This window comes from Physella acuta, unplaced genomic scaffold (genome assembly GCF_028476545.2).
Source record: "Physella acuta isolate Inbredline_101_S28 unplaced genomic scaffold, ASM2847654v3 ptg000013l, whole genome shotgun sequence".
Taxonomy (NCBI): domain Eukaryota; kingdom Metazoa; phylum Mollusca; class Gastropoda; family Physidae; genus Physella; species Physella acuta.
Genome location: NW_026731533.1, coordinates 733,221 through 757,722, shown reverse-complemented (window position 1 = coordinate 757,722; position 24,502 = coordinate 733,221). Strand labels below are relative to the sequence as shown.

The following is a 24,502-nucleotide window of genomic DNA, read 5'->3' as shown; positions in this document are numbered from 1 at the left end:
ACAAAGGTAACCTTCCATGTTTTAAGTCATTCTGAGCTTAGTTTTTCTTGATAGTGTAGTTGAGATACACACTGGTTTGAGTATGTCAATAACATTCCCAGTCTTTGGCTTGTAATTGAATTCGGCTACAGGTCCCACAATCTCATAAATGCCAAGCAAACAACTCATTATATTTAATAGAATATATATTATTATATATTTATTTATTACATTTGAAAGCAATAAAACAACCCTAATTATACACAGAGCACCATGAAGTCTAAGCTACTTGAATTTTCTTTCTCACTCCCAATCTGCAGTCAAAAGCCTTAGATGTGTACAATTAAAAAAAAAAACAGTAATGAAAATAAATGCTAATACACATTCAACTTGGGATGGCCAAAAAAGTGAATGTGAAACAAACAAAAATATAACTAGAGAAATGTTTAAAAAAAGTATATATGACACTGTCAGGGTCATTTACTTTTTAAAGAGAGCAGCTTGATAAAATATTTTTTAAAAATGGAAACAGAAAACAAATAAAATTTAAGTTTTGCCTGCATAAGCTGGATGCAGAAAAAAATATTCATAAAAATATTTACATAGCCGTGCAAAGAACTGTCTGTGGTGTGTATCATGACCATCTTGTGGTGTGTAATTACCAGACTTGCACAGATGTAGGAAAACACCTTGGCAATTTAAATCGTTGTCTTAAAAAATATGTAGTTAAAAACATGCTTGTTCAATGTCGAGGTCACAGCCTTTGAGCTTACTCCAAAAAAATCACAACCTGAGTTTACAGTTTACTACACAGTAATAATTTAAAATACAGCAACTCAAATAATTAGTTATCTTTATGTTCCATTATCTTTATATTTTTATCACATAGTCCCATTCTGTTTTTTCATGTATACAGGCAATAATGTAATGTAATAATGGGTTCAACATTGCATACAAATTACGTTTTGTACTACATAAAATCTACTTCTAACATGGTCGTACAAAACCTATCAATACACACATAAATAAAGGGACTTTGATTATTTGGAACTAGTGATAACATCAATATTGAACTGTATTTTCATCACTGTATTTTCATTTACAAAAAAATAAATATAGGAATGTTAATCTTTGTTATCCAAATTTACTTCTGCAAAAATGGAATTTGAAGTTGAGGAGTGAAAACTTTGAATTAAAAAAAAATCACATGAAATGGAGAAGCACACAATCAACCATTTGCTGGGAATATTGACAAAACATGATCACACTCACTGCAGCAGAATACAGATTCAGGCATTTTACTGTAAAACACATAAACCTAGAATCATTTATCATTCTTTATCTTTTCTATATTATAAAATTTCAGTGTTCATTATTTAATTATATCAATGATCGTACTTAAAAGGTTGAAAATTTGAAGTATCGGTGATTATTAAGTTGTTAGAAAAATGGTTTGTGCAAGATAGGTATAAAAAATTTTTGAAAAAAAAAATGAAAATATCAGTCTGTACAACAGTTTGAAAATTATTTAAAAACAATTGCTTACAAGTTTTTATGTTCAGTTTATATAACATACGCCTTGACCAAATAAATTCCAATTTAAAAGTCTAAATACACCTGTATCGGTTATCTAATTGTTTCTGCACTCTAAAAAGTATCCCTCTCTTAACCCGCCCCATGTCTCCATGCCCTCGAAATGTAAATGCTGCCATTCAACCAAATAACGAAATGGAAATGGAGAAGTAAGAGTGGTCTACATTCCCACGTCAGGTGTAGCAAGTTGACTCTTTTTAACGTACGACATTGGCATTCAGAGTGGATTTCTCCTGCAAAACAGTAAATAGGTTCTTTTAAGTTTCAGGTAGTAAAGAAAGAATAACAGCATATTTTAAATATTATTTATATTAAAAAGCACAGTGGTTTTTCGTCTAGTACGAGGCGAACCGCGGCGTAGCATACGCCGCTATTTAGTTGTTTTCTACTTTTCAGTAATTCTTAATTTGTGAATTCGTTACTACCAATGCTTCGACGGAAAATATTTTGCTTTAAAACACTATCAGTAGCTTGTGAAGGATGATTATCCTCACCCTCTCCGCCCCATTAAATCAGCCGTCCGTGAAGAAGTTTACAGATGACAATGAAAAGATCAAGCAGAACTTGTTACCTCCCCATAGTTTCAAATAGTTTAAAAAGTAAATTGTGCCCCTAATAGCCGTCACTAATTGACGGCTCTACGATTGTAAATATTCGTCGTGAACTACAGCTCATCAGACTGGTGGTGGTGGGAGTGATAGCGATATGGTGTAATGCGCATGCCTGGAGAGAGGTAGGGAGGAGGGTCAGGTAGTCGCCTTGGGTGCGTGGTGGTGTCCACGTAGAGAATTATATATAGAGATGATTGATGTCGTAAAATCAAGGTTGTTATTCCTGGCATCTTTTTATTTTATTTTGACGTTATTGGCCCAAATTACAACAACAGAATTACAACTTACATTGCCAGCTTCATCCAGCAGTTTCCAAATACAGGATTCTCTACCAAATGTGGGAACATCTGCAATCTGTTCGTTATCAAGTCTTGTACTATCCTTGAGAACCTTGGCATATACCTGGGAGCAACAAACAAGAACATTTTAATATATGAAGATTTCTTTGTCTTAGTTTGTGTTCGTGTACCAATCATTGGATTTCTAGACAAATAAACACAAAGTTTATCATTAGTTTATCTAATATTGCTTGCATTACCCGGTAAATTATAACATTCTGTGAAAACTGTTGATATTTTTAAAAACAATTATTGCCTATATACAATTCAAAATATACTTACAGTGTATTTGCTACCTGCTGTCAGTTCAAAATCTTTCAAATCAACCTCACAAGTGGTCTTTCCACCAGATGTCTTTACCAGTTTCCATCCCTTCAAACTCTGGCTCTAAAGTTTAAAAATAAATAAAAACACATCAGAAATAGAACTAAACTAGAATACCCGTCATCCGTTGGATAACTGTGGGTTTCGGGGGGTCATCCATCAAAAAACACCACGTCTGTCACTCAGAGGAATAGCGACCCTTCCCGGCGCCCGGGGACAAACTTTTCGATTTTAAACCCCCCCCCCCCCCCCAAGATTTCGATTTTCAACCCCCCCTCAAACTTTTGATGTGCCCTCCCCCCCACTCAAACTTTCGATTTGAACCCCCCTCAACCTTTCAATTTATTTTTCCAAACCATTTTGGCGCCCCAACATATGTTCCCCCTCCACCTCCCCCCGCCTCCCCTCCCCCCCCCCGCCTCCCCTCCCGCCCCCCCCTCCTCGCTACGCTACTGCAGTGTCACTTATCGTCACAAAAAACAGACCCCACATTCAAAAATATGTTTCTTATCTTTTAAAAACACCGAAAACACCGATTTCGGACTATCCCTTCATATACTGACGTCACAGGTGACCTACTCAACTCTACTTCACCTGCCCAGTGTCCCGCCAAGTCTCAGACAACATGTTTTTATCGTTTAAAAACGATTCCAGCCGAGCATGTCTCTGACCACACTATCCTTTCATATGCTTAGGACAAAGAAACAGATGAACTCTACTTCACCTGCCCTGTATCCTGCCAAGTTCAGATAGGCAACTTTATCATTCACATCTAAAAAAAAAAATTGAAAAAAAAATATTATTGACATATTGGTCTAGAACCTGTGCCACCCGCATGAGAGCGGACTACGCTACCAACTTAGCTATTTACTCGTGACGTCACAAATGAATTTTTATACTTTACTTTGAGTCTCCTTATGCAACTTGATTTACGCGCATAGATCTAGATCTAAGTCTAGTAGTAGTAACTTTCAAATTAAATTTTATCTTAAATTAGCCAAACAAAGATTTATATAAAATAATTAAGGCCTGAAATAGATTCTAGATGTATTAAGGCCTGAAATAGATTCTAGATGTAGAATTTACATTAAGTCTAGATCTAGAATTTACATTGAGTCTAGTGACCTAGATCTAGGCTAGATCTAGATCTAGGCTAGATTCATAACTTTCCTTCGACAGCTGATCTTTAGATCTAGAGAAATTTATTGTAAAACTAAATGAAAAAAGACAGTTGAAAATTGATATAAGTGTTGGACGTAATAAATACAGCAAACGGACGTATTGTTAAAGTTATCACCGACAGAAAATTAGATTTAGAACGCGTTAAACTTTTGAATGGGAACACAATTTTCTTCGATAGACGCCGCCATTTTATTGTACTAAAGAGTAAACAAAAAACTGTGACGTCACGGTCCCGCCGAGTGTAGTGGTCGTTCTAAACTTTTAAAAAAATAGGGTTACTCTACGTATGAATAAATCAATAAATTAATTAACGTCTTTAAATAAATTTGTGATTAACAGTCTGTCTGCATTAAAAAATAATTCTCTACCTACATACTATTTTACAGCTCTCCAGATAGAGTAGAACATATCACAATACTCGATCGGACAAACAAACAAATAAATATTCAAACATGTAAACAAACTTGACTTTTAGTAGTATATAGATTGTGTAAATGCTTTAGTCATGTGTAAATAAATACATTTGAAATTCAGCAAGAAAGAAAAATTACCTTTGCACCATAAACAGATGTATCGTTTTCAATAACAATATATCCACCATTTTGATCAAAGTAGTCAAATCGAATAGGACCAGTGTATGAAATCTTGTTATTCCCTTGCTGGGATGTCATATACTCATCTGTTTATGTAGTTGCGTAGTTGTATTTTAAGATTAATAAATACACAGACGAGTAAACAGTTATCTTATATTTGCCACAGTCAAAAGCCTAGTACATTAAAAGTTAATGCATTTTAAAACAAGTAAATTCTAAGTGTGCTGCAAAGGTATATAGTAAATAGGTAATGCATGTCATTGATTAGTTGTAAAGTTCCCTATCAAACCTGACGATCTATCGGGCAAATAAAGTATAGTTCATTGCTCTTCATTGTGTGATCAGCACTGAGCCCAGTCGCCTTTACTTTTCAGTCCGGGGGTTATTATCCGGGGGTTTATATCGCGGGGGGTTTTTGTCCAGGGGGTTTATGTCGCGGGTTTTTTTTGTCCAGGGGGTTTATGTCGCGGGGGGGGGGGGGGGGGGTTGTCCAGGGGGTTTATTTCTGGGGGTTTATGTCCATGGGGTTTTTGTCCAGGTTTTTTTTGACCGGACACCGAGTTGGATCTATATTGATTACTAATTTATGAATACAATTTTATGCTTAAAATGTAGATACACAAATACGTTCCATATCTAATTGTTTATGTAAGTGATATAAATGATTAAATATGTGCAATTTTGTAATTTTGAGTTGAGAAATGAAAATAGTCTGAAGCAATAAAGATGAAAGCAGCATAGTAGTAACTATAAAAAAAAACAACAATTAATAGTACAATATTAAGAACAAGTATAATAATAAATTGTGAGGACAAAACCAAGAGCCGAGCACACCAGCACCCATGATAGAAAGTACAAAGTACTGATCAACTACAATGGTTAGAAAAGTACAAAGCACCAAACTTCTATTTATAGAACATTATGAAATGCCCATAACACTATAAGTTGTTAAACATATTAAAAAATATTTTCATAATGACAGTCTTTCAATTAGGAAAAATAGTTTCTAGCACAAAAATGGCTGAGGCATTTGATTATTCTGAGAAAGTTCTGCTGGAAATTTCTATAGTCTAGTAGGAGTTTTCATTGGACCTACTAAAGTAATAGTAGTTGGAGAAAATGTTTCTTCCTCTAAAATTATTGAAATTGTTTTTTGTAAATTTCTAAGAGAAGTCTGAAGAACAGAAGTATAGAACATTGGAGCCTCTCGGCACAACTGGGTACCATACTAACGCGATGATTGGATGACAGCCTTTAGATTGGCAGCTTCTTTTCCTTCTACTCCGATGGCTTGTTCAACGAAAGATCTCACACCAGAACCAACAAGACCAACCCTGGAACAAGTCAGGGATACTTCAGTCAGATTATGACATTCTTACCCCCAATTTATCATCAAAATACAAATTTTATAGGCCTATATTAATTAATTACTGGTGAGCAGCTAGTTTTTATTTATATTCAAAATAGTTTTTATAACATTTTCCCCCAGTTTCTTCGTTGTTAAATTTTACTTTTAATCCTTTTCAAATCTGTTACTTGGGATACAGCAATAATAACGGTTCAAAAAGAACATATATAATATGTCTCATAACTCCAAAACTGCTATACTATATTTTAATGCATTTACTATTTATTTAACTCATTAAAGAAAATTTTAAAAAGTGAAGTTTCCCGTGAGTGCAGGCTAAGAGGAAAAGAGAGTTAAAATGCCGCAACAACTGACCTTTGTTCTTCGCCCTCCAGCAACTTCTTGTAGATTGAAATCTCCATCTCCAAATTGACATTGGTAGCCGTAAGGCTATTCATCTGGATAAGGTGGCGCTGGTGCTCTTCGTCCCTGGCCTCGCAGTCCCTGTTGTACTTGAATCTCAGATCATCGAACTCGCGCTCTAGTTCACTCATTCGATAAATCAAATCATCACGCTCACTTTGGATGGCGACAATCTACGGACACATTCATGTAGACTTTTATAAAACAGAAATCATTTTTTTTACAACAGGGACTGCCATATTAAAATAAATATTTAAAGAGAAATGTGAACTTTTGAATAAATAGCACAAAATTTGATTAGCTAAGTATAGCTTTGTAAAGTACCTTGGAAGTAGCCTCAGTAAAAGCAGCATTCTTCTGCTGGATTTGACTTTTCAGTGTCTTGCACTCTTCTTGGAGCTTCGATAATTGCGCGTCATCCCTAACAAAGCCACAGCGCAGATGCTCAATCTGGAAAAAAATAATAGCAATGTTGATACTAGGTGAACATTAACTAAGTTTTATTGCTAATGCAAAATTGATTAACAGTAATGGTATCATGTTTTATATATAGTAATGACTGCAATGTATAACAATAAAATACCTAAGACTAAGATTTTTATGTGCCAGACCTATATGTATAATATAAGCCGCTAGGTAGTGTCCTAATCCTTCCTCCCGTCAACGCTAAGAATCTAGAAACTTATAAGTTACCAAACACATGCCATGCATTACTTGCATGACATAGTCTCATTATAAGCATTGGAGTAGTGTTTATTTATATAACGCCTTAAATTTTTAGATAGTTGGCAAAGTTTCTGCTTTTTCGCTGAAGTCAAAAAAAAAAAGAACATGAAATTTTTAAAAATAATTCATATTGCTAAAATATATTAAACTGATCAATGGCCAAAAATATTCTGGCTTAGATTCCTAGCTATTATGATGTTTACTTACTTGAGTACTGTATTTAAATTCACATTCTTGTTGCATTTGATCAACCTTATAGTCAAAAGTAGTCTGGATCTCTCTGACGCACTTAGCCAATTCAGATTTCCAGAAGTCAACATAGCCCATGCCCTTGATTAGGATTGGTTCAGGCTTCATCAACTCAAACTAAGGGTAAAGCAAAAAATAAATTGTATAAATATGGCCATACAAAATAATTTTGTTTGTAAAGAGTTTTAAGCTGGGATGGACTGGCGGAAGTTTTTAAATCGAGTATATATATATATATATATATATATATATATATATATATATATATATATATATATATATATATATATATATATAAATATATATATATATATATATATATATATATATATATATATATATATATATATATATATATATATATAAACTCACTATCTCTGTTTGTCGTTAGTCATCAGTCTAGATCGAAACGCCCGAGCAAAATTACGGGCACTTCTAACTGACAGCTTTGTTTCAACGTTGGCACGTGGGACAAGACATAAAGACAATGCAAAAAGACATTAAATTTGACTTAATTGGCTGCCTGATTAATTTTTTATGAATGAATTAAAATTGTGTCCAAATTAGTAGGCTGTCTCGTCAAACTATTCCGCACTAGACACGCGTCAACACGCTCTTTAGGTGCGCATGGTTTTGAGTCATGCAACTCTATTGTAAATTTAAAACATTTAAAATGTATCCACGCTTTTCTTTATAGTTATTTAAATAGTAGTGCATGAATTATTTTCTACTTTTTAGTGCGTCATTACATAAAAGCTTGTTATTAAAACGTTTTTAATGAACTTTTTAAAACTCTAGAATCAATGATATAATGTTTTTGTCCTTTTCTTTTTGCTTAGACATGCATTGATTATCAAAATTTCAAATTTAAAAGATTAAGAACTACTATTCGGTAAAATATAATGTAATTATTTTTTCGGAGAAGTGTCTTTCATGCATTTGTCGCAAGTGTTAATTCATACATATGTTGCATTCGGGCAAGTGTCCTTTCGGGAATTTTTCGCATTCGGGCAAGTGCCCATTAGGACATTTGTTGCATTTGGGCAAGAGTGGATTCGGAAATACGGTCATCGGACAAACGGCATTCGGACAAGGGTCTTTCAGGAATTTGTCGTAGACCCGTTTTTCACAGTATGTCATTCAGTGTATTTTTTTTCCAAAAATAAAGAAATAAAATGATAAATATCGAGCCTCCAACTACTCGATTTATCAAAGTAAAAAGCTCGGGGGGCCCTGGACGTAGTGGAATCTGGACCTATGGAATCCGCGAACTTTGTCCACCTTGGTTAAATGGTTGTTACGCCACTGCCCCAAACCCACATTAACTTTTTTATTGTTCTTTTTTTTTCTTTAAATGTCTAAATGTTACGCCTTGGTAATATTACATCTCCGTTCCACTGAATTTTTTTCCTGGGGGCCCATCCAGATTTTTCAGGGGGCCCACCGGGATTGTTCCCTGTAGACCAACTGGCCAGTCCACGCCTGGTTTTACGTCTCATTATTATTATTTTTGGCAAAGAAAAGACAGCAAGAGTTACCTGCTCAATCCGAGCTCTGTAGAACTCAGCCTCTTCACTTTTGGTCTGGGCCAGACAATCTGCCGTAATGTGAGCTATTGTCTCAACGTCCAGATCCTAAAAAAAGTCCAAACATTGTTTTTAGCATAAAATAATGTGGGAGTGATCTCCCCTAAACTTTCTCGTAAATTCATATATAACAGTTAAGGGGTGGCACTTTAAGTGCAACAAAATGTTTTTTTAATAAATACTTTTAAATGGGTAATTTTCACTTTATAGCAGTGGCGTCGCTAGGTTGGTTGTCACCCAGTGCGGCACTCCGTGGTGTCACCCCACCCCCCACCCCCAAAACAACAACAAGAACAACAAAAACAATGTGTGTCACTCCCACCCCCTTGTATTAAATGTCGATGTAAACTTTAAAGACTATTAAACTTTAATTAATTATCAATGGAATTGGTAAGAAAGCATTTTCTTCTGTATATTTTGCAATATTTTGCCTTGGTGTCACCCCTCTAAATAGGGAGGTGTAAAACTGCAAAAACTGTCGAAAATTCATTTAACTTTTGTGCATGATTACAATACATCATCTATGCTCTGTATACGATAAAGTAAAAATTATATTTTCTTAAAATATTCAATTTATTAAATATGTGAGACTAAGCTTAAAAAAAATCTTAAGGAAATAAATAGATGGGCTACTTTTTTTTTGTCACAGAAGTATTAAAATGTGGTTTAGATTTGCATACTGTAGTATAACATTAATGTAGAATCTTTTCTTGATACATTTTTCTTGATTTCCTTGAGTTTTAAAATATTACAAGTTTAAAAAAAAAAGCATAAATATGACTTGGAGGGAGGGGGGGAGGGGTGTCATCCATTTATGACGTCCACACAGAGGAGGGGGAGGGGGGTTCGTGAAAAAAAATCGACATTTGCGGACGCTTGTGGACTCTCAGTGGTGGTGGGGGAGGGTTTTCACATGTTGAATTTAATAACAAAATATTTTTATAACAAAATATTTACATAAAACAATTTAAAAAATTTTTTTTTTTTGACTGCCTGCAATCTTTGACTATCTTTATGAAAAGTTGTGGGTATTAAAAGCCTTTAAAATCCAGAGGTCGGCCCACACAGCGTCAAGGCGCGATCACTATTTCAATAATTTTTTTATTTTCTCGTATATACGAAGTATAGAGAAAGTCTTGTAATCGTGCAAAAAAAAAAATCGAGATTTTTACAAATCTCGACGTTTTACACCTCACTGATACGGAAAAAAACATAATTTTGCAATCTTGTCCGTATGTCTGTGTGTCTGTCGGCGTGTCTGTGTGTGTGTGTGTAAACACGATAACTTGAGTACCGTTACAGCTAGGTTGATGAAATTTCATATATAAGTATTTTATCAAAATCGTATATCGGTATCAACTTTTGAGCGATTTCCGATAACCGAAAAAGGTACTTTTTCTACTTTGAATTTTTTCAAAAGCCTATAACTTGAGTACTATTTCAGATAGATTAATGAAATTTCACATGTAAGTAAAAGATCTAATTCTCTACCTTCTTTCAAATTTTGAGTAATTTCAGTTGACCGGAAGTACTAATTTACGCTATTTCCGATTTCTCAAAAAACGCATGTAAATTTATAAAGTACTAATAATATTGCGCACTATTATGCACATTTTACTAGGCGTTCACTTGGTGTGTAATTCTTTTTTTTACGAGATTCCATTCTATTATAAAAAGTTTAAGTAATTAAAAATGGATTACAAATATTGTCTATGTCCTGAGTTGCCATTCCTCGTAGTTTTATATTAGAAGATTCGAGAAAGTTTAGGGGAGATCACTCCCGGTTTATTTTAGATAGATCTCTAGTCTTGACACATTCACAGGAAGTTTACACGCTTTAGACTTACGGTCATCGTGGACAAGTTTTATTTCTAAAATCAAATTCCTAACTTTTTTCTAGACCTAATTATTTCGGTTATAATTAATAATATAGCAAGGTACACATTACATGTTAATGAATTAGTAATATTTCGAGAGGTCTACTAAATTGTGTGTGTGTGTGTGTGTGTTTGGGGGGGGGGCGGAGTGAAGGGGCGGAGTGGGGGGGGGGGGGGTTGGGTGCCGAAAGTGGACGCGTGAGGGCGGGGAGGGGGTGGTGGTTTATAAAATTCCAATTTTTTTGTGGACGTCATAAATGGACGACCTCTTCTTACTGAGCGAAGACGTCTGCAATGGGCTTTAGCTTGCTCCAAGAGCTCACGGATCTTAGTATTTTCATCTTCAAGGAAGTTAATTCTGTTTCTCAGGGTCTGGAGTTCTCCCTCGCACTCTCCAAGTTTGTTTCCGTAGGTTTCAATCGTCTTTCTGTAGTCTTTAGCTTGGCTCTCTAGTTTAAGAATGCTGGAAAAAAAATAACATTTATAAAAATAACGGCCCAAGTTAAATAACTCAAAGATTAGAAAAAAAAACAAAATTTCGTTGTTCAATTCGGGACATAACAAGTTACAACTTAAAGAAGAGTTTAAAGAAAAGTTTGCTCTTTGCCCGGGGTCAGTCCGTAAATAGAATATTCCAGAATACGACATTTCCCCCTGTCTTGATATGATGTCAAACGTCCTCATACATTACTCGAGACTTTATTCCTGAGGGCGCCACCATCTGTCTAATTAGTATTGATTAATGTTGCTTTTGTTCTGCTCAAAAGATTGACAAGGCAGAGAAACTGAATGATGGCACCACTTTCATTTTTATAAAAAAAAATTCACGAGATCATCTCCGTTTAATTTAAAACACCAAATTTTATGAATAGGCATAAAAAGTAAAATCTTTGTCAGGTCGTAATATTAAATAAAACTATTTAGAGTTTGTCATAGATTTTTTTTAAAGTAATGAGTTTTTTTTCCCAATTAGTCAACAGAGCGTAAGAATAATATATTTTGTCAACAGAAGGCCAAGAAAAAAAAAGAAAGAATGACCAATCGAAATTGTTGAAAAAATTTAGGAAAAGTAACTTTTGACTATTAGATTCAACAGGAAGATTAAGTGTCAATCTTGATCAGTCTCCTAGTGCTGTTAGAGTGTTACACAACGTTTACACTTGCGACATGTATACTATACATGTTTAGAATACATAACCCGCCAAAAGTTAATTTTATCCAAAAACTTATTTTGGTGCTTACAATTTTGTCAAGGTGTGTAATTAGGGGGGGGGGGGGGGGGGGTTCAGTTGGTGTGACGTCACACTTTTGCATTATAAAAAAGAAATATTATAATACGAATTTTAACCGTAATTTCAACATTTAGAGAGCTGTTTTAATAAATTGTAAGATATATTGACTAAAATAATCTGTTTGACAGTGTTTAGACAAGATTAAACATCGATGATTTCAGAAAAATAAAAAACAATATTTTCTACATTAATATGCATTTTAAAATTCTACACATACAGCGGATTTTCTGATCTTTTGAAAATGACAAAATGATATATAAATTTGCAAAACTGTAAACTTTGGATCAATTTTAGTCATGGTCTTTTTTATGTGTGCTGCTAATAAAGATTGGGTCTTGTCACCCCTAGCGTGAATGTTCAACTTGTTTCAGACTTGTTCATTTCTTAAATTAGATCTTGCATATATATCCTTTTTTCACTCATGTGTCGCTATATCTATAATATAAGCGGGCATTTAGTGTGTCAGTCCTTACTTCCTTCCTTCCTTCCTTCCTCGTGTCATCGCTATAGGTTTTGGAACCATTATAGTAAACATCGCACCATGCAGTGCTTTTCAGTACATCGCATTGTCTTATTATTAGTAATAGAGTAGGGTTTGTTTATATAACGACTGAAATTTATGTTATAGTTGTCACTGTTTTTACTGTTTTGCGTAACGTAAAAAAAATATTAAATACACAAACACATTGCTAATACATAGTAAACGGATCAATGTCAAATATCATTTTCGTTTAGATTCCTAGAAAAAGTGGATACATTTTAATAATAAAAGGGTCGAAAAAACGAATTAAACTGTTTTGTAATTTTCCAAGGGAGGTAATTTAAAAATAAATTCAACTCATGCTAATAAAAAATAAACCGGGAGTAGTCTCCCCTAAACTTTCTCGAATATTCTTGTATAACTTGGAATATAGACATGATTTTTAATTACTTAAACTTTAAAAAAAAAAAAAAGAATCTCATAGAAAAAAGAATTGCGCACCAAGCGAACGCCAAAAACAAAATGTGCATAATAGTGCGCAATATTATTAGTACTGTATAAATTTTTTGAGAAATCGGAAGTAGCGTAAATTACTACTTCCGGTCAACGTAAATTACTCAAAATTTAACAGAAGGTAGAGAATAATATAATTAGCAAAATGTGAATGCAATATATGTTGATGTGTAAGAGTATATTATTGTTAGAATATTATAATTAGCATGGATTGATAAAAGGCAATCTTTTATTTATTTTATACACTGAACGAACTGTATACTAATTATTGTTTCTATCTTTCGGTTTGTGGACAAGCTGTTTTTTTTATATTCGGATTATTCGTTCATTTAATTGAATCAGGCGCTTCCGCCAGCGTTCGGTCAGGGTGCGATTTGGCGCCACGGGCTACATTGTGAGCACCATGCGTTTATCTTTGCATTTAAGCTGTGTTTATATTATGAGTATTGTTTTTGTGCTTTGGTTTTTTTTGCGTTTGCTTTTGTGTTTGCATTGTGTTTGTGTTTTCATTTGTTTTTATTTGCGTTTGTTTTTTCTTTTGAGTTTGTGTGTTGCGTTTGTGTTTTCGTATGTGTTTCTGTTTTCTTTTGTGTTTGCATTGTGTTTGTGCTTGTGTTTGTGTTATGTTGTGTTTGAGTTTGTGTTTTTGTTTTGTTTGTGTTTAGTTTTGTTCTTTTCCCAAGTTGGTTCATTTCAAATGCAGCTAGTATTTACATATTTGTATAGAACCACTTTACTATTTATATGATTTTCACGTAAGTAGTCTTTTTAGGTTTGTTCGTAGTCCGATTTGGTGTTTTTCACTTTCAGTTTTTCTTGTTATAAAGTGTTTTAACTATTTTTAGTGTTATTTTATAAATTGATAAGCTTTTTGTTTCATTTTAGACTACTTAAGACTAAGGGTATAATTTAAACAGTCTGGGTTTAGCCTGACTTGCACTGATCCTTGTATATGACGTCACGGATCGTTCAGTAACCGTCTCAGTTGGTCTTTTGAAAGTTATAAGAGTAAAGTGCTTTTTATAAAAATCAGTATACATTTAAACTAGTAATTTATGGTAACAGAAAGGCTGCATATTTGTTGTCATTGGGAGGTTTATCTTGGCTTTGTTGTAAGAAGGTGGTTGTGTCTTTGTTGTGCTAGTGTTGTAAGTTGTGAGAGGGAGGGAGAGGTTGGATCTTTGCTAAAGAGCTAGACTGGTTTAATAGGGAATTATGTCCGTAACAGCAAACATCGACAGAACTTTGTGGGCGCTAGTTTACCTTTATGGGGAGGCAATTTATTTTTAAACGCACGCAAGTTTATAGTATGCTGTACTATGGTAAATATGTTATAAAGTCTGCTTCTACTGATGGAAATTTACAAGCTGATTTTTTAAACTATGGGAGCTATGGAACTTGGACAAGACAAGGTTAGATAATTTGATAAATCTACAATAGGGGAGACAAATGATTTATGGATGTAAAAAGTAGTGAGCATAATTGAGAATGGAGAAACAAGAATATTTTACTTAAATTGCATCACCAGAAGTTTAGAGTGTAAGTAAATGTCACCTACATTTCGCGCTGGGATGCGATCTCATCCTCCAGGCCGATCACCTTGACCTTACTTTCCCCATCGGAACCGCGTAGCTCTAGGAGGACTTTATGTGCCTGTTGGAGCTCGTTGTCGTAGTCGTCCCAAATGGGTTTAAAATCTTGGCTTTTCCTGCTGCGCAGAGCGTCGTTCTCAGCCTCGAGGTTATTGATTCTAGCCTGTTGAAAGTGGACCTTCTGGATGTAGTCTGCCAGACGCTCGTTCAGGTTCTGCATCTCACGTTTTTCCTTCTCGCGGTTGTCCTTTAAGTCGAGTATTCCAGAGCTGGACAGCTGCTGGTAGACCCCGGAGGAGATGGAGTTGCGGTAATTGGCGCTGCTGTGCCTGTGGGAGTAATGTCCTGAGCAACGGCTGCTCACGCTGGAATTCGAGCGGCAGATCGTGAAATGCCTGGCCTGGATGCAGCTCTGGCGGCCTCCTTGTTCTTCTTCTTTCTTCTCCATCCTGAGACTTCTTGCTTTAACAAAGCGGGTTCAGAAAAATATAAAACTTGCAAGTTCCAATAAAGCAAAGCTTTAACTTTCCTTGTATGTTTAACTTTCCTGGAAAACGAAGACAAAATTTATTTTAATTATAAACAATAACTAATTACAAAATTTATGCAAGACAATCATTTCAATTACTATCAAATAACACGAAAAATTGTGATAAAGAAAAGCAGATATATACTTTATCTGAAGTTCGCCAACTTAACGCCCGGCGAGACAGCAAAGAGAATGGGAACGTGTCTGCATGCGCGGAGAGTTTATTGTCATTCTGGTCATAAATTGCATGTTTCTTCGCCTAGTTGTGTCGATGGGATCTCGCCAACTTAAACGTCGTGCAGGATTTATTGCTGGCTGGTTTTCAAATTGTCAGGCTAGAACTGCAGCTCAGATTTGGCTTTGTGTGTGTTTTAATGTTTGTAAATTTTCTTAGCTTTGGTTTTATTTGGGTTTTATGTACACTTAGTCATACCTGGATTGGATCACGTTTTCATGTCGTGGCTCGTTCCTGGTGTCTGGAGCCCCCAGAGCTGGGAAGGTGACATGCCCAGAGGCGTAGCTAGGAGGGTGCGGGGGGGGGGGGGGAGAAGGGAGGGGTGGGGAGGGCTGCCGGCAAGGGTGCCTACCCTAAGGGGAGCAAAAGGGGGAACATAATTTTAAAGCTGATTTTGTGCTACTCTTTTTAATTATATACAGTCTAAGTTAAAAATGTAATGGCTACAAGCCTTTACATACTTTTTAAACTCTTTTCAACCTTAATTGAAATTTCGCCCCGGGCGCCGGTCGCTACGCCTCTGGGAGGTGGGGGGGGGGGGGGAGCTTTCACTCGGTAATGTGAAAGGAATTGTTTCCCGAGGTAAAGCGGAGCTATCTTGATAACACGCTCAAAATCAAGCTGTGACCTAAATGAATAAATAATTTTAGAGCGAAGGTATTAAACACGTTGAGCAAAGACTGCGCTTTGCTAACTAGGAGTTGTTACTTCGATCCCAGACTAGCCTGAAGAAGCCGATGCATTGTACTGGCCAGACAAAAAATGGAGTAAAATGGAAATGTGCATAATCTATATAATCTACACAAACATTCAACCACCTACCTAACGCACCCACATAACAACCTACCTATTCACCTACCCATTTACCTACCTACCAACCCGTATATATATATATATATATATATATATATATATATATATATATATATATATATATATATATATATATATATATATATATATATATGCATATATATATGTATATGAGGTAGGTAGGTAGGTAGGTAGGTAGGTAGGCAGGTAGGTAGTTAGGCAGGTAGGTAGGCAAGCAGGCAGGCAGGTAGGCAGGTAGGTAGGTAGGCAGGCAGGTAGGCAGGTAGGTAGGTAGGTAGGTAGGTAGGTAGGTAGGTAGGTAGGTAGGTAGGTAGGTAGGTAGGTAGATAGGTAGGTAGGTAGGTAGGTAGGTAGGTAGGTAGGTAGGTAGGTAGGTAGGTAGGTAGGTAGGTAGGTAGGTAGGTAGGTAGGTAGGTAGGTAGGTAGGTAGGTAGATAGGTAGGTAGGTAGGTAGGTAGGTAGGTAGGTAGGTAGGTAGGTAGGTAGGTAGGTAGGTAGGTAGGTGCGTCTTGATGAAATAAGATTAAATACATCATTATGATGTGTGTTTTATCAGGGTATTTCGGTGCGAATGAATGTTATTGCGAGAGATCTAACTAATGCATATTTGATGAAGCGGATGAAAGAAAGTGAAGCTTTGCGATAGGAACGGGTTGTTATGGTATGCAAGCTAGGGAGTTCGGACTAGGGTTAATGTAAGAGATACTCCGTGTAATACCGATATCAAGGATAGTTTTATGCTTATTTAAACGAGAATAGTTGTTGAATAAATATTGAACAAGAAAATAATAGGCATTGTGTCAAGCGATTATCGCCTGTATCGTTGTGATGAGAATATTAGTTCTTCTTTAAATGGTAGTAGATCACGTCTTGTCAAATACAACCTGTCACAGCAGCCCTAACAATCATGTATACATGTGTCATCTAGTCCCTATAGGTCTTTGTGCTAAAATTTCTCTTTGCGCATTTTTCTGTGTGCGCAAATTTCCGTTTGCGCTTTTTTTCTGTGTGCGCATTTTTCTGTTTGTAATTATTTCCGTGTGCGCTTTTGCTATTTGCGCCTCTTTCTGTTTGCGCTTTTTTCTGTTGCGGGTTTTATGTTTGCGCTTTTTTCCATTGCGCATCTTTTTGGTCACCATGTGTTTGTAATCAAGCTTATATATATATATATATATATATATATATATATATATATATATATATATATATATATATATATATATATATATATATATATATATATATATATATATATATATATATATCTTCCCATTGAGTTGTCCCAGGGCACCTACATAGGCGTCCACGCCACTGGTGTGGGCGACATGTACGTGGCATAGCTTTTTTAAAAATATTGTTTATCTAGCCCTGTTGTAGGACACGACATGCTCGCGCAGGTAGAAACTGTATCGATTGTTAAATGCAGAATGATAAGGTGGTCGGCCATCTTGGAGCTTGTCTATGTTTAGAAAGTCACAGTTAGGTCAGCCTATCTATAATGTTTTATATATAGGCCATAAAATAATAAAAAAAACCCTGCAAAATGAATTTTTTTTACATTAAACAACATTATAAATGGTCATTATGGTTAAGAAAATGGCGCCTGTCGTTGATAAGGTTTTAAAAATAGATTTGGGAATCCGTCGTATCTTGAAGTTTGTTCAGTGAAATAATTTATGGTGTAGTAGAGTAGAGTAGTTTATGTCTGCCGTCTGCCCCTTGTTGCAGAGTTGCAACAAACCCATACAGTTTAAACTTTGCAGTCTGTTAAACTTGTGCAGTGACCAGCTGTCTAATGGTCCACTCTTGTCCTTGTTGTAGCAAGCCTATACAGTTTAAACTTTGCAGTCTGTTAAACTTGTGCAGTGACCAACCATCTAATTGTCCACCATTGTCATTGATGCAGCACGCCCCCGTAGAATCAAACTTTCTGTTGTCAAACAGTTACAATCAATTCTTTCCTTGCTGACAGAGTCATGGCTCGTTGGATCGAGCCTGTACCATCTTTACAACATCTAGAACCTCACCTGGAGAGGCAAGAAGATATTACATCGAGTCGTTGGAGCTACACGATTGTTTCAATTAGAATTTTTCTCTTCTTTTAAAAATCATACAATCCACTGATCTGCTACAGAGTGAAAGATAGTCAAACTATGTGAAAGACAATGACTTGATGAAATCCTGACAATCGCTCTACCCGAGTTGTGTGCTACATACAACTGCGGTATGTTTCATGTTGTGGTTCTGTGTCCCATGCTATTGCTCGATATCCTACACTATCGTCGCCATCTTGTTCTGAATTATTCTAGTGACCAAATTCGAACATAAAAAAATAATTTAACACTAGTCGAGTATTATACGCTTAATTGCTTCTGATTTCTTCGTTTCACTCCGTTGTAGCCTAACGGTTGACAAGGGACCTACTGGTATTTTTTGCATAGGGGCCCGAAAATCCTAAGTACGCCACTGTCACTATACCACGCTCGTCACAAGCATTAAAAACAATTACTCAAACTGTAGTGTAAGAGATAGACAAAACTTCAAATTTTAATGATTTATCCCTTATGTGACTCGTTGCTCCACATTTGACAGCCAAATAACGTTCGCACATTGGCATTCTAACAGTTCCACCGGACCTCGAGAGTGTGCTGCAGTGGCGTAGACGGGGGGGGGGGGTGGGTAGGGTGGTCATAACCCCCCCCCATAGACCCCTCGGTATATATATAAAAAGTATGAAGGGGGGGGGTGCAAATCGAAAGTTTGAGGGGGGGGGGGGGGTGCAAATCGAAAGTTTGTCCGTTTGTCCCCGGGTAAAAATTGGAACCCCCCCCTCCTTGAGACGATCCTGGCTACGCCACTGGTGTGCTGTGGCGGGAAGGGAGAAGGGGATGGGACCAATTAACGCCAAATGTATTTATTAAAGGTTATTTGTAATTGTTTTATTTTGAGTTGGAGATTGGCACTGATTTTGAGGGGCCCCTAATTGGGTATCTTAAACGTCAATGCTAGTGTGTGCATGTTACACTAACATGGATGTTGCATTATACTAATATGGATGTTACATTACACTAACATGTATGTAACATTACACTAACACGAACGTTACATTACACGAACATGGATGTTACAAGTACACTAACATGGATGTCACATGTACACAACTATGTACGTTACAAGTACACAGCCAGGGCGTAGCATAGCACTGTTTCCTTAGCTTCAAATCCAGGGCGTGGTTTAGAAATCGTGATATCCCATTGGCCAGGACAGGTCAGATAACCAACTGCATTGTAAATGTCAGACATTGTTTTGTCTGTCTAACGGCGCCATGATACTGGTCTAGTTTTTGGTCAAACTGGATGTAATTTACTCGTCTCTTTTTAAATGCTTGGCAATTTTGTTTTTCCATCCAATCAGTCGTGGGGAGGAAACAATCTGAACTAAACTGGTATCTTTTTATATGCTGGAGTTTTGTAAAAATACGACAGTTTAACTGTAAATTTCAATTGTTCTAACTTTAATGATGTGATCACGTGACCAGTAGATAGTCAACGATTGGTCGAAGCCTATGTATAAAAATTAACAGCTTGGTCAACATCCCAGTGGGAAACATGTTTTTTTCCCAAACAAGGTAACATTCATTTCCCAACTAACTACAGGCCAATTTATTTAAAAATTAGGTTCTCTTCCTTAATATTAGCAAATGTACTTAGGTGGGTGGTGCCGGATCAGGGGGAGCGCCTACGAACATTTTAAGGATAGTGGCGCCTTTTTGGAGATTAATTAAATAACATTTAAAACAGGTCCCGCAACACAAGAAGAAAAAACAACAATAGCAAACACATTACTGAAACTACGAATTAAAAGCTGTCATGTTATGTACCCTAAACGTCATACTTTTTAATAACTTTCAATTAGATATATAGCCTACTTTTTGGCAGACTTAACAGCGCCTAGCTCAGCGCCAGACATGTTGGAGGCGCTGTTCTGTCTCCCTGTCTGTCCACTTTAGCGCATGTACATCTGCTGTTTGTGTTATTCCTGCTGGACATAGACCGTCTAACACCGACATATCGATCTTAAATCACAAGTGTAGTCTTTGCTTGAGTTGTCAGGCTAAATACAGCCATCTCTCTTTTATACCGGAGGCCTTTTGACTTTAGGATTTAAGATCGGTCTAGAAACTTAGGGTAATTGTTTACCATATATATATATATATATATATATATATATATATATATATATATATATATATATATATATATATATATATATATATATATATATATATATTTAAATACCTCGGGTAAATTTAGTTAAAAGAATATAAAAACCAGAGTTTCTTTCAGGCATCTCTTCGGCGAGAGGGGAGGGAGCGCCCCGGAAAAATAAGCCTGGAAGAAACAATGATAAAAAAAATGTGGATAAGACTTATATCTGCCCCCAACAGATGAATGAGAAAACGTTAAATAAAGAATTACTAAAGTTTTTTTCTCTTACGATAGTAATACTTCTTTCTTACATGCAGCCTACGTATACATATATCTAATACAAAACATCTAATTACGATTTTATTTTACAAACCTTAAGATGCAAATGTGTAATAAAATGGTGATTCAAAAAGTTACTCTAGTCTATGATTCAAAAAGATTTTGCGGCTTTATACTAACTTTGCTCTCATAAGCTTTAGGGTGCGATGTTTTATTAATTACTAGACTACCCGTCATCCGTTGGATAACTGTGGGTTTCGAGGGTCATCCATCAAAAAACATCACGTCTGTTACTCAGAGGCATAGCGACCCTTCCCGGCGCCCGGGGACAAACTTTTCAATTCGAACCCCCCCTCCCGCAAGATTTCGATTTGCAACCCCCCCCCCCAAACTTGTGATGTGCCCCCCCCCCCCCTCAAGATTTCGATTTGAACCCCCCCCCCCCACTCAAACTTTCGATTTGCACCCCCCTCAACCTTTCAATTTATTTTACCAACCCATTTTGGCGCCCCCTAAGGTCGGCGCACGGGGACATATGTCCACCCCGCCCCCGCCCCCCCCCTCCTCGCTACGCTACTGCAGTGTCACTTATCGTCACAAAAAAACAGACCCCACATTCAAAAATATGTTTTTTATCTTTTAAAAACACCGAAAACACCGATTTCGGACTATCCCTTCATATACTGACTTCACAAGTGACCTACTCAACTCTTTTTCACCTGCCCAGTGTCCCGCCAAGTCTCAGACAACATGTTTTTATCGTTTAAAAAACGATTCCAGCCGAGCATGTCTCTGACCACACTATCCTTTCATATGCTTAGGACAAAGAAACAGATGAACTCTACTTTACCCGCCCTGTATCCGGCCAAGTTCAGATAGGCAACTTTATCATTCACATCTAAAAAAAAAATATCATTGTTGAATTGGTCTAGAACCTGTGCCACCCGCATGAGAGCCGATTACACTACCAACTTAGCTATTTACTCGTGACGTCACAAGTGAATTTTTATACTATAGTTTGATACTTTGAGTCTCCTTATGCAACTTGATTTACGCGCATAGATCTAGATCTAAGTCTAGTAGTAGTAACTTTCAAATTAAATTTTATCTTAAATTAGCCAAACAAAGATTTATATAAAATAAAGAAGGTCTGAAATTATCTAGATCCAGATAGAATTATCTAGATCTAGATTCTACGACTCGTTTGCTTAAGTCTTAAGTTTAGTTTTTCTTGCTAGATCTAGAATCTAGATCTAATCATTAGCTAATAGCTACGCTAATAGGCCCTGGAGCGAGCATTTCAAAATTACCATATTCCAAACAAAGATTTATATAAAATAATTAAGGTCTAAAATAGTTTAGTATATAGAAATTCATTATTATCTAAATCTAGATAGAATTATCTATATTTTAGATCTACGACTGAGCTATATTTAGAATTTACGTTAATAATTTAGCAAAATTACCGGTATCGAAGACGCGTATGAATCTTAAGCTATGCAATAGGCCCTGGATCCAGCATTTCAAAATTAGCATAGTCGAAACAAAGATTTAAACAAAATAATAAAGGTCTAAAATATTTTAGTATATAGAAACTCATTATTATCTAAATCTAGAAATAATTATCTATATTCTAGATCTACGACTGGTTTGCTTAAGTCTCGTTTTTTTTTGGATTGTATTTATAACTAATAAATCTTTGATTTGACCTAGATTCTAGATCTAGATCTATACATAACTTTCTTGGACAGATTGTAGATCTAGAGAAATTTATCGTATAACTAAATGAAAAAGACAGTTGAAAATTGATATAAGTGTTGGAACGTAATAAATACAGCAAACGGACGTATTGTTAAAGTTAAAGCCGACAGAAAATTAGCTTTAGAACGCGTTAAACATTGGAATGGGAACACAATCTTCTTCGATAGGCCGCCATTATTATGTAAAAAAATAAACACATCATGTGACGTCACTGTTTCCGTCGAGTGTAGTGGTTTTTCAAATCTTTTTTTAAAAATGTGGTTAATCTACCTATGAATAAATCAATACATTAATTAACGTCTTTCAATAAATTTGTGATTAACAGTCTGTCTGCAATAAAAAATTATTCTCTGCCTACATACTATTTTACAGCTCTCCAGATAGAGTAGAAGTATTCACAATAATCGATCAGACAAACAAAAAAAAAAAAAACAAAAAAAAAAAACAAAAAAATAAATATTCAAACATGTAAACAAACTTGAGTTTTAGTAGTATATAGATGATCCAAAATATATTTTATTATGATTGTAGACATTTTTTTGTAAACAAAACAAATATTAATAAGCTACTTAATTATATCCAAAAAGACATCCAAGCGAAAACCACAAGAATAGAGCTAATTGCCAAAAGCGTTGGGCTAAAGATAAACTCGGGAAAAACCAAGCTAATGAAAATAAAAACCAAAAGTGCTCTCAAGACCTTTGCGAATGGAGCAGAGCTAGAAGAGGTCGAAGACTTTAAGTACCTCGGCAGCTATATATCAGCAAATGGCAGCATGGAGAAAGAAATTGCCACCAGAATAGCAATGGCAGCACAAGCTTTCAACAGACTCGCTAAGATCTGGAAATCATCCTCACTGCAGCAGAGAACTAAAATAAGCATCTATAAGTCTAATGTACGTTCTGTACTCCTCTATGCTGCAGAGTCATGGAAACTAAACAAGAAAGTAGACAGCCGACTCAGAGGCTTTGAAAGAAGATCCCTCCAACGGATCCTCAGGATAAAGTGGGACGACAAAGTCCCGAACAAGGAAATATGGCGAAGGACAGGATTAAACGACATTGTCTCAGAAGTTAGAATGAGGAGATGGAGATGGCTGGGCCATGTCCTACGCATGAGCAAAAAAAGACTCCCCAACATGGCGCTGAAGTGGAACCCACCCGGAAAGAGAAGTAGAGGAAGACCACTGGGAACATGGAGGAGGGAGATGGAAGAAGAAGTACAGGCTACTGGCAAAACCTGGCATGAACTAAAGTGGCTCGCCCAGGACAGGGTGGAATGGCGGAGATTTGTTGTTGCCCTATACTCCACAGGGAGTGATGAGGATTAAGTAAGGGTAATCCCTTAGTTTAGCGTCGGTTGTTATTCCGGAATCGTATAGCAGTAAAAAACAGTAAAACAATGCCAAAGTCTGTCACACACTTCCGGAATTCACCGGAAGTACTGTAAACCATACTTTATTTCGTGTCATCTTTTATTTTTATACAGAATGTGTAATAGATTGAGATAATTGTGAGGTCAAGGGAACTCACTCTTCTGTATTAGTATTATATTTATATTGTTATCTTGAGTGATGTCCCTTGTGCATTGTACTTCCTTCCTCTCTGTGGTACCATCATGTAGTTAGACCCAATAAACGTTATATACAACCACATGCTTCTATCGTCAATCTATTATATCTGACGACGAGGATAAAGATCTACTAGAAAGAGCACCTACTTACGCAAAAAAGAGGTTTGCTAGAGCTTATTGGCTAAGTATTTCTAGAATAATGGCGCTGTATGGCCAAATAAAACAATTTGATTCGAATGATGAAATCATTCAGGATTACCTAGATAGGTTAAGCTTTTACCTAGAAGCGAACGACGTGACGATAGAAGCCAAAAAGAGAGCTGTTTTGTTAACAGTCATAGGGCCTCAACAATTTAGGCTACTAAAGGACTTATGCG

At 36.1% G+C, this 24,502-nt stretch overlaps 1 protein-coding gene across 1 annotated transcript; it reads right to left on the bottom strand.

Annotated features, from left to right (window-relative positions):
- Positions 1–1,177: 1,177 nt before the first annotated feature.
- On the bottom strand, positions 1,178–15,534 carry LOC131935902 (retrograde protein of 51 kDa). Its single transcript, XM_059292649.1, has 12 exons — positions 15,382–15,534; positions 14,674–15,254; positions 11,106–11,292; positions 8,905–9,000; positions 7,325–7,483; positions 6,716–6,841; positions 6,344–6,564; positions 5,854–5,954; positions 4,579–4,706; positions 2,804–2,908; positions 2,472–2,585; positions 1,178–1,805 (listed from the first exon to the last, which is right to left on the bottom strand). The coding sequence occupies exons 2-12, from the start codon at positions 15,153–15,155 to the stop codon at positions 1,770–1,772; spliced, it is 1,755 nt and encodes a 584-aa protein (XP_059148632.1). The 5' UTR covers positions 15,156–15,254; positions 15,382–15,534; the 3' UTR covers positions 1,178–1,769.
- Positions 15,535–24,502: the final 8,968 nt, after the last annotated feature.